The sequence below is a fragment of the Leucopleurus acutus genome (genome assembly GCF_964270905.1).
Source record: "Leucopleurus acutus genome assembly, chromosome: 2".
NCBI lineage: Eukaryota > Metazoa > Chordata > Mammalia > Artiodactyla > Delphinidae > Leucopleurus > Leucopleurus acutus.
The window spans coordinates 184,110,546-184,127,868 of NC_139143.1; the positions used below are offsets into that span (position 1 = coordinate 184,110,546).

General features: G+C 40.4%; 1 protein-coding gene across 8 annotated transcripts in view; it reads right to left on the reverse strand.

Moving 5' to 3' along the window:
• VPS13D (vacuolar protein sorting 13 homolog D) overlaps positions 1-17,323 on the reverse strand; it is a 245,178-nt gene that overhangs the window by 196,863 nt on the left and 30,992 nt on the right. For all 8 annotated transcript variants that reach the window (XR_014326029.1, XM_082834553.1, XM_082834548.1 and 5 more), the window contains 7 exons: positions 16,190-16,322; positions 11,877-14,090; positions 10,585-10,736; positions 6,841-7,872; positions 4,640-4,730; positions 2,730-2,856; positions 907-1,087 (listed from right to left, as the gene is read on the reverse strand). Coding sequence is in view for 7 of the 8 variants with exons in the window: in XM_082834553.1 (XP_082690679.1) it covers positions 907-1,087; positions 2,730-2,856; positions 4,640-4,730; positions 6,841-7,872; positions 10,585-10,736; positions 11,877-14,090; positions 16,190-16,322 (3,930 nt within the window). In the remaining variant the exon portion in view is untranslated. The remainder of the gene's footprint in view (positions 1-906; positions 1,088-2,729; positions 2,857-4,639; positions 4,731-6,840; positions 7,873-10,584; positions 10,737-11,876; positions 14,091-16,189; positions 16,323-17,323) is intronic.

A 17,323-nucleotide genomic window follows, 5' to 3' on the forward strand; every position in this document is an offset into this window, starting at 1 on the left:
GAGGCTGCCTCACACTCACAGGTGCACTGCCAGGACATTTTAAATCTTTGAGGGAAACACATCATCTGTTAGACACTGCACAAACTGCCAACTTGAGATGGTTTACACTCAATGTTAGATCATGCTACATTCCTTTCAATGATGTCACATCTTTGCAAAGCTGGGTCTTAAGCAGTTGCTGCTATAAAAAGCAAGTACCATGAGAAAATAAATGTGGAAAAGGAAATGAGGGCTGTGATGTTCAACCTGATTCCAAGTGTGAGAAACTGTTCAGTGCCCAACAGGCACATACATCCTACTAGGAAGGAATTACGGTTACTTAAAAATGAAACGAAAATCTCATCTTTCACTTACATGTTTTTTTTCTAACAGCTACTAAGCTGTTGGACATATATACTTATTAAGCTGTTTAGACTTCATTACTTAGGAAATGGAAAGACCATTAGGTGTTTCTTTTGGTCTAGGATGTATCACGGAAAAAAATCCAAGACATTAAAGAGAGCCATGCACTAAGAAGTTGGAGAACTATATCTGAAAAAAATCCTCTTCCTATAATAGAATAGATATGTTCTTTGGGACCACTTTCCAGGAGAAGTAACCCCACTGAAGTTCTAAAAGGGACCTGAAGTCTTTAGTGTTATCCATAAAGTTTATCTTTTTTAGAGCAAGCTAAAGCTAAACTTCAAAGGAAATTAAAACACGATATGATGAGTAAGGAACATAAGCTCTCCGATTACAGTAAGATTTCTGTAGATACTCAGCTACCTGGAGGACAGTAGTAAGCTTAAGATTACCTAATTACCTTCACCTTTTTCAGTGAAAGTTTCCAGATTTACCTCTAGAGATTTAAAAGTTCTACTGATCAGTCAAACTGGAAAAGCATCTTGGATCAATGACACTACCTACCGTCTGCCCCTCAATAGCAGCTCGCTGGCGCCCTAACACGTCCTGCAGCTGAGTGAAGTGCTGGATGAAGGCCACCACCTCCGCCTGGAAGCGCTGGGTGTGCACATACTGCACGGAGGCCATCTGGAGGCTCACTCGAATGTCGTACTCCCTCCGGAGCAGCGGGTCGGGCCGGCCATATCTAGAAGGAAGGGCAAAAATGTGACTCAGACAGCAGCAAGATGCAAATTAGTATTTGAAGAAAACTTGGGTGGACTTACGGGTTTCCCTAGAAAACAGCTTTATTAAAATGGAAATCCACCAATCAAGTTTTAGAAAGCAAACTCCAATAATTACTTCCTTTCTAAGCTCCCGCCATGTGTTGAGGATGTTAAATAAAAGTCTGGCGTGATGGCCAGGGCTATAAACAGGGGCATAGCTCTGGGTGCTGAACCCACTCATGACTCCAGAACTCACTCAGAAGCCACCTGTGGTTCAGACCTTTCCCCTGAGGCTCTTTTTCCCTGCCTTTAAGGAAAAATGACTATTCCTGCTCACTCTTCTAGCAAAGACTGTGACAATATGGGCTTGAAAGGTAATAAAAATAAGACCACAAAACAATTGGTAAAGAAAATTAGGCAACAGAACCAAAGTTTCTGGGGCAATCTGTTTTCTGGAAGCTGAAAGAAGTCTTCTTTTTACTTCAGTGAAATGCAAGCTAAAGAGTTTTAGCATCTACATTCACAGATAAATTAGAAAACTTTTACAAATGGTTTTAAATTTAATGGAACATGATGCCCTAATAATAAATTATTATACAGGATACAGTCACTGGGGAAAAGAACTCGTATTAGGTGAGCACCTATTTTGTGTCAGGCAGAGAGTTAAGAGCTTGACATTAATTATCTCATTTATTAGAGAACCATGCCACTGTGGTAGGTAACAGTGCAAACAAATCAATCTAAATTCTCAGAACAGTATGATATACTTCCTCTGGAAAGGAAAGAAAAAGTTCTCAGACATCTTTAGGGACCATTTTTCTCAACTCTGGTTGAACATTAAAATCACTCTGGCAGGACTTCCCTGGTGGTCCAGTGGTTAAGACTCTGTACTTCCAATGCAGGGGGCGCAGGTTTGATCCCTGGTCAGGGAATTAAGATCCCACATGCTGTGCGGCGCAGCCAAAAAATTTTTAAAAATCACTTCGGCAAGTTTAAAAAAAAAAGAATACTACCGCAGACCAGAATATCTGAGAGCACAGCTGGATACCTGTATTTTCTAACAGTTCCCTGAGAGGTTTAAATCCCAGCCTTTTAAACTTTCTGCTTTCTGAGAAAACCATTCTTTAATAACTACATAGGCTAAAAATGCCTTCTAAGTTCTAAAATTGAATATAGATTATGATTGTACTGGGAAAAATGCGTAATGTAATTTAAAACCCGTAACTTCAACAACTTTCTCAGGCTGAAATCATTCCAGAACATTCAGAGCTAGATGGAAATTGATCTAACATAGTCCCCTCAATATTTCGATAGAAAAACTGATGCATGGAGATTAAGTGACTTGCTCAAAGTCACATAACAAGTTGGTGTGAATCCAGACTAATAATAATCACAATTATTTCAATCATACCCCATTTACTTATTAAGCCTGAGTCGCCCACTTCAATGCAGATCCATTGCATTGGATATATATAAATCAAGATTCCCCATAACTAGATCAAATCAATTTTACGTAAGATGTTACGATTTTTTTAAACTTTTCTTCATTGTTTAGCTGACAAGAATTTGAAACAACAAGCAATTATGACAAAATGTTAAGTGAGAAAAGATCGGTATTTTTACTTGAAAGTCTGGAAGATGAGTGCTTCTTCCCCACTTGTAGTGAACCGTTCTCTATAGAACTCTCCATGGGATGTAAGGTCACTCAGAGACAGGCTCCCAATGCTTCCCTGTAAGGCCAGGTCTCCTTCTAGGAATGTTAAAAATTAGAACACATTCTTATGTATCTTTTTTCTGTCACACACCTTAAATTTGCCTGAAACAAAAATTGATACACACATGTTTCAGACTTTACACCATTTAATAAAGCAAAATTCAAAAGAAAATTTTCATATTCCTATACACCCAGAAAAATATTTTATGCACTATTGCAAACAGTCTCAATGCAAAAGTCCAAAGGGACTGAAATAATACTGCAGCATCACACTTTAACACTTACAAGGGGAAAAAAATTAAATGCATACACAATTTAAAGGATAAAACATTTACAAATACAGATAAAAATGTGATCTCTTCTGAGATCAGACCACTAGTTAGAATTAGTGAAATATCATAAGGTCTATTTTGTACTACGGACAAAAGAATAAAGGAGGAGCTTCCCTGGTGGCGCAGTGGTTGAGAGTCCGCCTGCCGATGCAGGGGACACGGGTTCGTGCCCCGGTCCAGGAAGATCCCACATGCCGCGGAGCGGCTGGGCCCGTGAGCCATGGCCGCCGAGCCTGTGCGTCCGGAGCCTGTGCTCCGCAACGGCAGAGGCCACAACAGTGAGAGGTCCGCGTACCGCAAAAAAAAAAAAAAAAAGAATAAAGGAGGAAGTGTCACAGATATGTTACTCGAGCATTAAAAAATGGGTTTTAGTGTGATTTAATTAAAAGGCAAAATTAAAGAGACAGACACTGGAGACACAGATTTGAAACTACTCTGACATTACACAAGTAAAGCCCCTGGAAGGTGGGTAGAAGAAAGAAGAAATGTTGAAATATGCACCTGGGGCGCAAACCTATATGAATCATTCTTAACATGGTGTGGATATTGAAAAGGAATATTCTGCACTGCTCCTTCTGTGAAACAAACTTTATCATCATAATTAGCATTACAGAACAATGACTGAGGTGTATATATTTGTCGAGCTAGTTCTGCGCCCAGTGAACTGAAGACACATACTTATTTTTGACCCCTAATGTCCTCTAACAAAAATACACAAGCTTCTCCCAATTCTAAAGACCCATCTCTTCTAGGAACCTTTTATAATTAATTTATACCAGGCATGAAATCTCAATTTTAGTTCATCCCATCCCAAAAAGACATTCTTATTTTACTACAGAATCAACATTGGAGCTTTGTAATCTTATTTCATTACCAGTTGCTTAAAAAAGGAGCAGTATTTTATGCACACTGTAAATCCCTCTGATTTAGAACTTGATATAGCTCCTCTCTTGTGTGCTACTAGGAATTTCAACCTATGGAGTCCCATTAGAAAGAATGCTAGCTTTGCTACAATATCCCCCTGCCTAAACCACCCTCTATTGGTGGCTCCCCCTATGCATGGCAACAGACTGAACACGTGCCCTGGTTTCCCAGAGACGGCCCTGTTATATGCCTGTTTCCCAGCTGTAATTATGAATGATGCCCCCTTTCACTCCCCAAAATGTCCTAATTTTAGACAAAGAAATTACATAGTCACCCAGATAGTCTGTTTAAAACACAGACAGATGTCAGGACCCCATCCCAACCTAAAGAATCAGATTCCTGGGATGGGGAAGGAGTTGTGCCGACGTGTGCATTTCTAACGAGCTACCCAGATGATTCTGATCCACAGACCAGTATTGGGGCACCACCACCACCAATCATGGCCAGGCTAGTAACCACAACCAAGCCACTGAGCCACACCTTAGCCAGTAAGGACAGTTAGATTTGTAAACAGGATGTTCAAACTCTTCCCAGATTTTGCAAGTCTGATTTTCCCCACTTACCAATCATTTCCAGGTGTGCCACTAATTTGGACACATTTGCTTTAGCAAGCTCACTGGTGGTCTTATTCAGCACGAGAGAGAGCGAATGAACCTAAGAACACAGGAGGTAAAGCAAGGCAAATATCACTGAGGGGAAAAAAGGTAACTTTCAGACAAACAGCATCGAGAAAGATGCTGCAAGTCTCGGGAAATCTGAAGATAAAGCTTTTATTTTACTGATGCCATCTTCATTTCAGCTTTTCTTAGTCAGCCAAACCATAATAAGAGGAGAGAGCTGATAGGAAATGAACTCTGTTGTTTCTTGGTATTTTTGGTTTTCAGGTTTTTGTGGGGTTTTTTGGCCTCGTCTATTCTTTGTTAGTGAAATGTTTTACATTATAAAACAATTTTTCCCCTTTTTGCATTCATCTCTAACATCGCACTATTTTGTAATCACTCACACAGATTCATTAAGTAAAGTCCACCCTAAGAAATCTGTCAAAGCAAAATGATAAATACACTTAATGTTTAATGTCTTGGGACAAGTATTTAATAGAAGCCCATGGTGACCAACTGGGACTTCACTTAGGAACTACAATCCAAGATTTTCTTTCCCAGAGACAACTATAAATAGAAGAAAACCAAAATCCTCTGTCTTGGGAACAGCATTCTCTGAAACAAAGAAATACGGTATTGTAATACTGTCATTTTAACCACAAAAAGGACTCTATGTCTATGATTTATTGAGGCAGGTACCTCTGAGTGTTATCACTGGGGTGAGGCCCTGATTGAAGAGAAGGAAGGAGAGAAGAGGGGACGGAGAACAGATCAAACCCCCATTCACACACTCTGCTCCCGAGTGGCAGAGCCCAGCGATACTCACGCCTTTATCTTTCATGCCTACCACAAAGTAGGTGATCGGTACATGTCTGATGAATGGGAAAAAATGGAAAAAGAAAGAAAATAATAGAAGGAAAGGAAGGAGAAAAATCATGTGTAGGGGAAGGCAGAGAAAAAAGGAGAGAATTATTACAGATGGAGCAATGACCCTGGGGGGCCACTCCAGCACCACAGAGGGTCCCCTTGCAGTAGTTTTTGGACATGGACAACAGAAGGAGCTCGAGGGAATGAGACCTTCATGAAGGGGGAAGTAAAAACACCTCTAGCCACTTAATCACCAAAATAATGTATGTAATGGGCCTAAAAATGCTCTGCTTAGAGGAATCCAGTTATCACCACCTGAGCCCATTCTTAGCATGGATCTTAGAGTCACCAGAAGTGGGACAACCGGATGTTGTAGACCTCCTGGTGTAACTAGGAAGCACTCAGCACCACCTCTGAAGGGTGTTTACCAAAAAGTCGAACCTGAACCTGATCAAGTCTCTAGAGCTAACTTCCATTTCTAAAACTAGAAGATAAAAGAAGTCAAATGGTACCATAAGGACACAAAGAGACAAATCCAGAGTGCGGGACACTCTAGGGGACACTAACCCAGTTTCTACAAGACAACTGCATGGGAGGAAAAGGTGGGGGGAAGTACCATTCACTGAATGATCATTTCTGCCACACACGTGAGGAGGGCCTTACCTACATCATCTCATTGAATCCTCACAACCCAATGACATAGGCACCATTAAACACCCTACGTTTATTGATGAAAAACTTGAAGGAGAAAGAGGCTAAATAATTTGTCCCCAGCCGCACAGCTGTATGGTTAGAACAAAAATGCCAGGATTCAAATCTCGGCAAATCTGACATTCGAGACTTCATTTTTAACACCTGTACTGTTGCTCTCAATAAAAGCCAGTAATGTTCTGAGTGAGAGGGAGATGATGACAATAGGCACATTTTAAAGTAGCTACTATGTACTGGACATGTTGCCAGGTGCTTTACATAATTCCCTCATTTAGTTATCATAGTGAGATGATGGAAGATGAGGAAACAGAGGCTTAGAGAAGCTAAGTAATTCCAATGAACTATACAGCCCAAAGGAAAGACAAGAAGTTACTGAAACCATTTATTTCCCCTGCCTCCAGATGGGATTAATGCTAAAACCTTTTCTAAAATACGAATGTCTACCCTTTTGTAATAGACATCCAGAAAACCATATAGCTCCCCTGCCAATAAGGAGAATTTTCTAGAGTAAATGTACAATGACAGCATTTAAGTAAAAAAGCCCACATTCATTCTTAGAACTTATGGGAGCCCAAGAGGACTGATACCTTGAGATCCAGTTTGGTGTTAACTGGATCCTGAAGTTCAGACTCTATTAAAGCGCTTGGCTCTGACTTCACGTTTTGTAGAATGTCCTCAGGCGGCACCTTCACTGCATGGTTGTCTGCAGTGGAGCCAATTCCAAAAAAATCTAGTATCATGACCCAGGTCTGCAGTGTGATCAGCACATCCAAGCAGTTAAAATCAACATCAATGCTCCGGTTAACTCGATTATAACTGGAAGAGAATTCTGGATGCTTCTTATCCACCAAGAATATATTGATATGGACCAAGGAATCATCAAATTTACTCCTTCCAGCAAGTATCTTGGGCTCCTCTACTGTTGGAGAAGGAGGTGGGGTCAAGGGACAGTCCTTGTCCTGGACTTCCTTTTGCTTCTTCCGGGAGGCTGAAATGGGTCTCTGATACAGCTGAAAGACATTAGGAGCTTCTTCCATGTGGGAAGGGAGAGACCGAGGCATATCCGGATACTCCACGTTGGACACAGAAGGGCAAGACTGAGAGAGATACTCTTTTTGTGCTAAACTAGATGGCTTAGGGGCTCCCCGAGACACCATCAGGTTCTTATATTTGGAATCTGGATTTTTCTCCAATAAGTCTTCCATCAGCAGAGAGCGCAGGGCAATCTGAATGGATAAAGTCTGAGGATGGTCTTTACTGAATTCCACCTCAAAATCTTGAAATTTTAAGCTCACAAGACCTTGCGCCCCCAAAGTCAGATCTCCACTTAGCTGAACTTGAAGCTCTGATATACAGAAGTTGGCTTGAATCTGGGTAAAAGATCTGACTTCCTTAAAAGACAAGGACTTTTGAGAAGAGTTAGAAAGGCTGCAGTGGCTGAACAATCCGTTCTCCTTCCTTTCAACGGAAGGTTCTCCACAGGTACCGAGGGAAGGCAGAGGAGAGTTGGGGCAAGGTGAGGAGGTGGCACTGACTGGAAGCTTATTCAGGTCTTCACTGTACACGAGATTGTCCAGAGTTTGTAAAACCTGCTCATATACATGCTTTGCTAACACCACCTGTATTCGAAGAGAAAAATTCAGTTATTCTGCTACTGTCATCAACTGCACTCATATGCACTGCCCACTAATTTTTTATGGCTTTCCCCGAGAAGTTTTAACTTAGGTGACAGCAAGGACTATCTTTTGTTTCTTTTCTGTCCTTACCTCTCTGTGACCCATATCTATTCACAAGGCCCTCCCCCCCAAGTACCTCACAGAATAATCTACACACAATAAATGTTCAATAAGTGCTATTAACTGTAGGCCTGAATCAGCAAAACACTCTTTCTAACCCCAAAAAACAACCTCAAAAATTGAAGGGAATACTGCCAGAAGTCTAATGTGGTTATACCTTAGGATTGAGAAACAAGACTCATGGTTCTAAAACTCACTGATCATCACCAATTAGTATAACAACCTAAGTTTAGTACAGCTGATCAAACAGTACTTTTTAATGATAATAATGATAATGATGCAGATCCATGATTACTTGTTACTCCCTTACTTTGTTTTTAATTACAATTTCTTGATAAAACTGTTTTCAGGGAAGTTTTTTATTTACTTAAGAACAATTTTTTTAACAGAAGCATTCCAAACAGATACAGAAAAAACAGAATTAGAAGGTGATCATTTTGTAACCCCTAAATAAACAACGTATCCCACCACAGTTATCAGTGAATAAGACCTTACACGAGTGACTGACAGGGAATTTTACGATGGAGGGATCAGCTTCCTGCCACCTGAACACAATCAACAATTTTGGCATCACTAATGTCAATTAGACATTATGTGCCTCCTGATATAATATAACATAAAGTACACTGCACCACCTTTGAAGTGTTCTGGCCAAAAAAAAAAAATCCTGAATCCAGTTAAACCTGCAGAGTTAACTTACAATTTACAGAAAATGGGGGGGACAAGTTCAGTGACACCACAAACTAACAGCCAAATCCGGACTGTAGGACATTGCGCAGGACAACTGACCTAGTTTTCCCAACAAAATAATGTCATGGGGGGAAAAACATGAGAGGGAAACTAAATGAATAGAGACCCACAAGTTGTACCATCCAAATGCAATGTACAGACCTTGTCTGGATCCTGATTCAAACAAACCAAAAGTGAAAAGACGTTTTTGAAACAATCAAAACTGTCTCTGAAATCTGAAAATGGATTAAAATTCAGATGACACCAAGGAATCTTCATTAATTTTGTAAGGCATGATAATACCATTATAGTTATTTTTTTAAATGCACATAGTTTGTAGTGATACATTCTAAATATATAGGGTTAAAAATGGCATGAGGTCTGGGATTTGCCTTAAAATATTTCCCCAAAGGAAAATAAGAATGGACGAGACACATGTGGCAAAATCTTGGTAACTGCTGAATCTGAGTGATGGGTATATGTGGTTTATTAGACAATTCTACTTTTGTCTATTTTTAAAATCTTTCGTAATAAAATATTTTTCATTATTTAAATTACTAAATTATTTTAAAGAATTATTTAAAATAATTTTTTAAGATTTTCATCAAAAACAACAGTAAGGGGCTTCCCTGGTGGCGCAGTGGTTGACAGTCCGCCTGCCGATGCAGGGGACATGGGCTCGTGCCCCGGTCCGGGAAGATCCCACATGCCGTGGAGCGGCTGGGCCCGTAAGCCATTGCCGCTGGACCTGCGCATCCGGAGCGTGTGCTCCGCAATGGGAGAGACCACGACAGTGAGAGGCCTGCGCACCGCAAAAAAAAAAAAAAAAAAAAAAACCAAAAAAAACCCAAAAAAAACCCCAAAAAAAACACAACAGTAAGTCGATGGTAACCATAAGATAATAAGTCAATATAATCCAATAGAATTCACATTATGTGCTATATTTAAGCTGAAATATTCATCCTAAGTAACCACCACTGATGAGGCAAAAGTTTAAAAGAGAAAAAGGAAATACCCTAGAAGCCAAAAAGGAAAAGCTTTGGGGAAAGTTCTCTCACCCAGAGACCCATATCTAGGAACCACTGATGTCAAAAAGTATGTAGGTTCTGTTAACGGCACTCCTGGGTTACTCCAGAGCAACTGCCAGACAGACTAGTAACCAAATACTGCCCAAGGCCAGGGTCCACTGTCCTAAGATCCTGCTTGTCCTTGCTGTGTTATAATGTTATGCTTTTTGCTCTCATGCCTGTGAAAGCAGGACAAATGACACTTTCGAAGGAAAAAGGATGACAGGTGTACACACACACACACACACACACACACACACACACACAGCCCCGGACCATTTCATTTCAGTGAGGGGCAAGACTAAGTCTCCCTTGAAGGGATCTGTCAACAGGTCAGATAATCACATTGTTTTACAGGCTGGGCCAAATGTGTCAGAAGTGTGACAAGAATTATAACCTTCTGGGAAAGAGAGACTGACTTTTTAAGCAATGATTTTCCTCGTTTCTTAATGGCAATGGAATTAAGGATTTGCCCTCTTCCTCTATATAATTCGCCCCTCCTCCACATGAAGAAGGCTAACAAGACTGATTCCCCAGTGATAGAAGGACATGATAAAAGGATTCCATGGTTCATTGGAAGAAGTTATTGACAATAATATGAATATCTCTTTGAATTTATATATTTTCCTTCCAACATTTTATATATACAAAATATAAATATAACATACGTATATAATATAAATGTAAAATAATTACATAATTTCAACTGTCCTGACATAAAAATCAATAACGTGTTTACCTGCACTGGATTGACAAATTTTCCTTCGATCTTCATGATGCTAGAAGTTCCCAGGTCATCTGGACTAAGGGAGAAAGTCAATTCAGATTCTCTCTCTATAGGGATCTTCTCCAGTTTAAACTGAATGGTCGTGTTGTTCAGGATGTGAAAAGCTGGCATAAAAGAGAGGAAATGACAGACTGGAAACATTCATATTTACTGCGTTCCTGCTGATTAAGTAGAGAGTGTTTAGAACAAAGCCCAGGAGTTGCTCCTAGACCAGTAGGGCAGGTTAGCCTGGCACCTGGGATCTATGACTGAATACAAACTTTGGTAATTATCCCAAGACCAAAACTCATAGCAAGCAGAGGTATAAGATAAATTTATACACAAAAAGTAACAGTTATTTTCATGACATGCTCCACTTGGTGGCTTCAAAATATGGTGCAGTGAACATTAACCCAGGCCAGCCAGGGTCCATGTTAAGCTTCTCTTAACCTCCCAAGCTGGCATTTTCCAAACCAAATTGCTCATCCATGTCCAGCTTTAGATTGATCCCTCTTATTGGACCTACGTCAGAATCACAGACAATATAAGGTTCTAAGTAAACAACTCCTAACCCAAGCAGAAAAAGCAATCTTTTGCTAAGTATGTAAATCAATCGGTGAACACAGCTGAGAACCATAGGAGAAGTTCTCAAAGGCATTAATTTCTTCACCGATGAATAAGGCCGTCTAGGGCTTACCTGATTTCTGTGGATGCCAAGACTATTAATAGATTGAACTGTTCGGTTTTAGCAGATCAGATCGAGAACACAAACTGGCATTTTATTCCTAGAACCCTGGACCAAACCATTACAGAAGATGACAGGATACTCAAAGGAGAACATAACATCCAGAGACTAAGTTTCATATTCTATTTCTGTCAATCCCTCCAGCTGCCTTAGATTACGATATTTAACTAGGAAAGATCTACAGCTTAGGAATGAAAAAAAAAAACAGATGCATTTGACCAAATTACATAATACTCTAACAGAATCCACCCACTGAACCCCTGTGAATGAACACTCACCCAACGGGTCCACTTAAAAAAAAAAATCTTATTTTGCCAAATACGGTTATCAATGGAAAAAGTTGCAAACATTCCAACCTAATATGAAGCATTCTATTAAAATTCTATTTTGATTTCTTAAATATTAACCGGGGATAATTCTAAAAGAAAGGCTTTTGTAGTTATTTTAAACCAAGTACTATCTACATGAGCTGGGTTTGGAATCTTTAAACAAAATGAGACAAAAGATACACACTCCTCACCTTGACCTCTATGCAAAGATTCAAAGAAATCATGTCGGGTGAAATGAGCTTCCTCTTGACTATTGGCACTGGCAGACCCAGAAGGAGAGCAAAACGCCTGGCTCACTTCAGGCCCAGGGCCCTCTCTGCCTGCCAACTGGGTGCAATTCAAAGAATATAATTTAATGTCTTTGATTTCCACTTGCAGACGGTCACTTCTGGATTCATCATCTCCTGCCACAAAATTCTGGATGAATATCTGTCCCAAGTGTCCTACCAACAACTCAGGACTCCCAGGCTTCCGAGGGATAGAAACAACTGGTGATTCAACGTTTATGTTCAAGATTAGCTTTACAGTGTCGGAATGAGATGCACCTAGGCCAAACCCATATGTTTCATTTTCTTCTAAGATAAAGGATTCCCGGGCCTTCCTTGGAGTTTCAAAGAGTGATACCATCTCAGTGTACTCGGCCGTCTTGGTGGCTAGGACTGTGGTGACTTTGGTGGCTGCGCTTTTCAGCATATTTCGAAAATTTTCTTCCAGCTCATCCATGGATAATGTCAACTCCTTCAAAAATTTAGCAGAGTGGTTGTAATGCAAGGAAGCCATCTTGAGGTTGAGAAAACATTCCTGTTTAAATTTCTCAACAAAGGTGAAACTCAGAGCTTCAGTGAGGGCTGCATCTTCCATTCTGACAAATACAGATTCAAAGTAGCCAATATCACTGATGATATTTTCATAGCCTATGGAATTCCCAATGCTGACAACATATTGGTTCTTAACATTCTCCTGTGTCAAATCCATAAGCTGCAAACAGCCAAGAGAACCGTTCACGTCAAATGTGCTGCCCATGGAGACGTTAACTTTGGTGCCACCTATACTTGCTGTCGCAATTTTTCTGCCATATTTCTCTCCATTTGCCATTCCCACTGTCCGAAGGAGCAGCAGGTTAAGTCTGTGGATTTCCACTGCAACCTCGGTGTTTTGTTCATATGTAGATTGGTAAGTTCCTTGTCCCCCAAAGCTTCTTTCAAAATCAGTCATTAAAGGTTGAGGACTCAAATCATCTTTTTCCTTGGGAAAGGATTTTTGAAGAAAACCAATCAGCTCCACAATTGTCTCTGGATTTAGGATGATATCCAAATTATTCACCTGTAACGAAACCACCTGAAGAGTGCTGTCCAAATTCATCGATGGGCACTCTGAACTCACAAACTGATACTCCAGTTTTATGAGGGACTCTTGTTCTTTGGTGAGAATTCTGTCAAGAGAAACACCAGTGGCTGATCGGTCGTTCAGTGTGGCAGTATTAGTGAGGTGGGCCGCGTTGGGTCCAGAGACAGGAGACTGGGCTCTGCTATCCCGGAGGCTTCCTGTTGGGATATCAAAGCTCAAGTTCTTATGAGAGGCCATCAAAAGGTCAAAATCAGCACCGTATGTCTGCATGGTGTCCACCAGCAGCAAACCATGAACAGTGAGGGAGACTTCAGCATCATAAGGCCTCTTCACAAAGTGAGCGTTGGTACCAAATACCTTGAGCACAGAAATGTACCGGCCGTTGCTCTCAACACCAAGCTGCATACAGTTCACTTTAAATTCAGCCAGGAGGAGTTGTGACTCCACCAGAACCTCCCGGGTATGCTGCTCCAACACCACGATGCTCTGGGTTAAATTCATCACCGAGTCTTGCAAACTTCCCCGCTGTCCCCCTTGGGGAAAAATCTTCTCTTTAATCTGAGTGTCAAAAGTCTTCATTTCTGGGGTGGTCAGGAGAGCAAAGCAATTCTTTAGAGCAGATATTTTATCTTCATTGATGTGGATCTTTAGGTCTGGTAGGTTGCCTGATAGCACGGCTCCGGGGTACTTGGGATCTGAAGTATAAATCAATCGGCGTTCTAACTGTAGGTGAACGTTGAATTTCTCGACCACATGGGTCGGTCCCACATCAATATCCTGGACATGCTTCCAGTTGTCCTTCACTCGTCCAACCATGATCTGGAGGTCCAGAAAGGACAGCGAGTACCTCTCATACATCTTCGTGCTCATTAAATGTGCTTGAAGCTGCTCTTCACTGAATTCAACTCCAGAAAATGGAGGTGTTTTCTCCCTATCACTGCTGTTTGTCTCGGGAGGTGGGGTGTTAGGAGGTGTGGCAAGAGGGGTCTTATATTCGTCATCACTAAACTGATTCTCTTCAGACGCTGACCCGTCCCCACTCTTCCTCTTGGAGTCATCTGCAGATGAAAAAAGAGAAGATTCAAAGTATATGTCTGCTCTTTCCTTCCTCTTCCCTTTAATGTAAGAATTAAGAAAAGTAGAGAATCAACCACCCCAATTTAAAAAATAAATGGATGAAAATGCCAAGCATTATATTCTGTATTTACCATTTATTCAGCATAAACTTATCTACTGATTTGAAAATCAAAACACAAAGAGTAAAAGTGTGTGAACATGAGAAAAGATGGAGACCTGCTAACGTTAAGAACATATGTCAGGGTGCAGAAGCCAACAACCTGCTGCCCGAAACTGCCCCCACCCCCAATCTGAGCTGCACTGCGTGAGCTGCCATCATCAACCCCTCTTACGTCACTCTCCATATTTGTTTACTTTTTCCTGTATTCCTCTATGTGTACATTTTGTCCCCTCCCCCCACTAGAATGTTCTAAAAGAAGAGGTCTCCTCTACCTTCCTCAACACAATACCCCTAGTGCCTAGATCAATGCTTGGCAAGCAGCAACTGCTCAATATGTCATGTTCTACCCCCAGAATTCACACTCTTAACCCCCCTCTCTTCTGCACCCAAGCGGTGCCGAGACAACAAAAACATATCGCTGGGTTTGCTATGTCTCTATTCCATGTTTGTGTTTTACAAATTCAAGTAGGTGCTTTCTGTGGTTGTGTGATCCTTTTCTTCAGATACAATTCCCTTTTCACATTCCCCTTACGGCCAAACTTTTCCACTCCAGCTCAAATTCTCTACCCTCTTCTCCTCTTCTAATCTTTCAGTAAAATAGGATAAGGTTGAGATTGTTTGATAAGCTTCCTCAATCTCTTTTATCCAATGAATCCTCTCTTTCCTCCCTCCCATCTCAAGGTGAACAATGACTATTTTTTGCATCTAATAATAGTAATGAAATTACCTTCCAGGAGTCTTTTTATGTATGTCCCTAATATCCCTAAATAGATTAAATCTCTATTCCAGAAATTATGTACTGAGAAATAATGTTTATTAAAATACAAAACGTTACACAAGAAATAGAATTAAAAACCACAGTGAGATACTACTACACAGTCATGAAAATGGCTATAATCCAAAAGACAGATAATAACAAACGTTGACAAGGATATAGAGAAACTGGAACTCTCGTACAATGCTGGTGAGACAGTAAAAAGGTGCAGCCATTTTACAATCTGGCAGTTCCTCAAAATGTTAAACACAGAGCTGCCACATGACCCAGCAATTCTACACTGAAACAAACCCAAAAGACTGAAAATATACGTCTACACAAAAGCCTATACATTAATGTTCATACCAGCACTACTCATAATAGCCAAAAAGTGGAAACAACCCAAATGTCCACCAACTGATAAATGGATAAATAAAATGTAGTATATTCATACAAGGGAACATTATTCAGTCACAAATAGGAATGAAGTATTGGTACAGGCTACAACATGGATAAACCTTGAAAACACTATTCCAAGTGAAAGAAGTCAGACATAAAAGACCACGTGTTATATGACTCTATTCACGTGAACTGTTCAGAATAGGCAAATCCATAGGGATAGGAAGATTGGTGGTTAGCAAGGGCTCGGAGAGCTGGTAATGGAGAATAACTGCTTATGGGTTTAGACTATCTTCTTGGGAATGATGAAAATGTTCTGGAATTAGATAACAGTGAGAGTTGCACAATTTTACCAACATACAAAAAACAACTGAATTCTACATTTTCAAATGTATCTCAATAAAGCTATTATTTAAAAAGTAACAAGGGGGCTTCCCTGGTGGCGCAGTGGTTGAGAGTCTGCCTGCCGATGCAGGGGACACGGGTTCGTGCCCCGGTTCGGGAAGATTCCACGTGCCACGGAGCGGCTGGGCCCGTGAGCCATGGCCGCTGGGCCTGCGCGTCCAGAGCCTGTGCTCCGCAACAGGAGAGGCCGCAACAATGAGAGGCCCGTGTACCGCAAAAAAAAAAAAAAAAAAAAAAAGTGACAAGTGAACTCTGGAGTTACAAAATGTTAAATACCTCTTTTTTTAAGCTTTACTTGGCTTAGCACAGAGACACATCAATCTACCACGACGTGTCTTCATTACTTCACACTCACACTGTACCTTGGGTATTGGTCAAGAGCATTCTGCCTAGATCCACAACAACCAACACAGGATTCTTGAATTTGAAATCATCAGGAAATATCACCTGAGGGGCAGAAATGTCTAGTCGCACAGTCCACCGTTTACTCTCCTCCTGTAAAAATAAAACAAATGACGATTAAATAACCTTGAACTGCAACTGCTGACAGTGGGCAGCTTTATCAGCTAGGGCTCAAGCCTTCCAGAAAGCCACACTAGGGTCACAGGATGACGTAATGGTCTCTGATATTAAAGCAAAATGTTTAAAACAAAAGTGGATCCAAATGTTTAACAACTTGAGACATTACCACAGGCAAATGTCTGAAGTGGGAGAAAAAAATTGGCAAATTACTGGTTTGGTGGGTTGTTTGCTCTTTGACTTTGATGATCAATGGTTTAAGAAAGGTCTGATTTCTAAATGTATAGGACTTAATACTTTAAAGTATTGTAGAAGTTATACAATTCAAATAAAAGTAGAAATCCAAATATTTTTATTTATTCATGGATATTGCTAACCATGAACTTTCAGGCCAAAAGACCTTAGTGAAAAACATAAGCTTTGACATTTGAAATATAAAAAATAGACCAATTCATGAATTTGTTAACAGTTCTTCCCTGTGACTAAAATTAGCTAGTTTATATAAATGCTATCAAAAAAAGCTGTATGTAGTAAAAAGCTAATTTATATAATTATACATAGTAAAAGCTACATGTAGTAAATTATATGTACTAAAAGCTGATTTACATAAATGTGATCAAAAAGAAAACTCTTGGTCTAAGATAATCAGAAGGTACTAAATGTTGTAATTTGTGTCAAAACACTAGCGAAAACAGAAAACAGGACAAACTCTCCGCCCCTCACTACTTACCCCTTAACATTTTCCTCTGAACACTGCTGCCATGCCTTACACTCCCAGCTGGCTCTGCACCTTCCAAAGAAGCCACACTGACTGCTCCACCTACTGCTGCATCTCGGCAGCACACCTCCAGGCCACAGGGTCAGAAACCCAGTTATTTTCTTGTTTTGTTTTTTTTGGGTTTATTTTTAAATTTTTATTGGAGTATAGTTGATTTAAAATATTGTATTAGTTTCAGGTGTACAGCAAAGTGAATCAG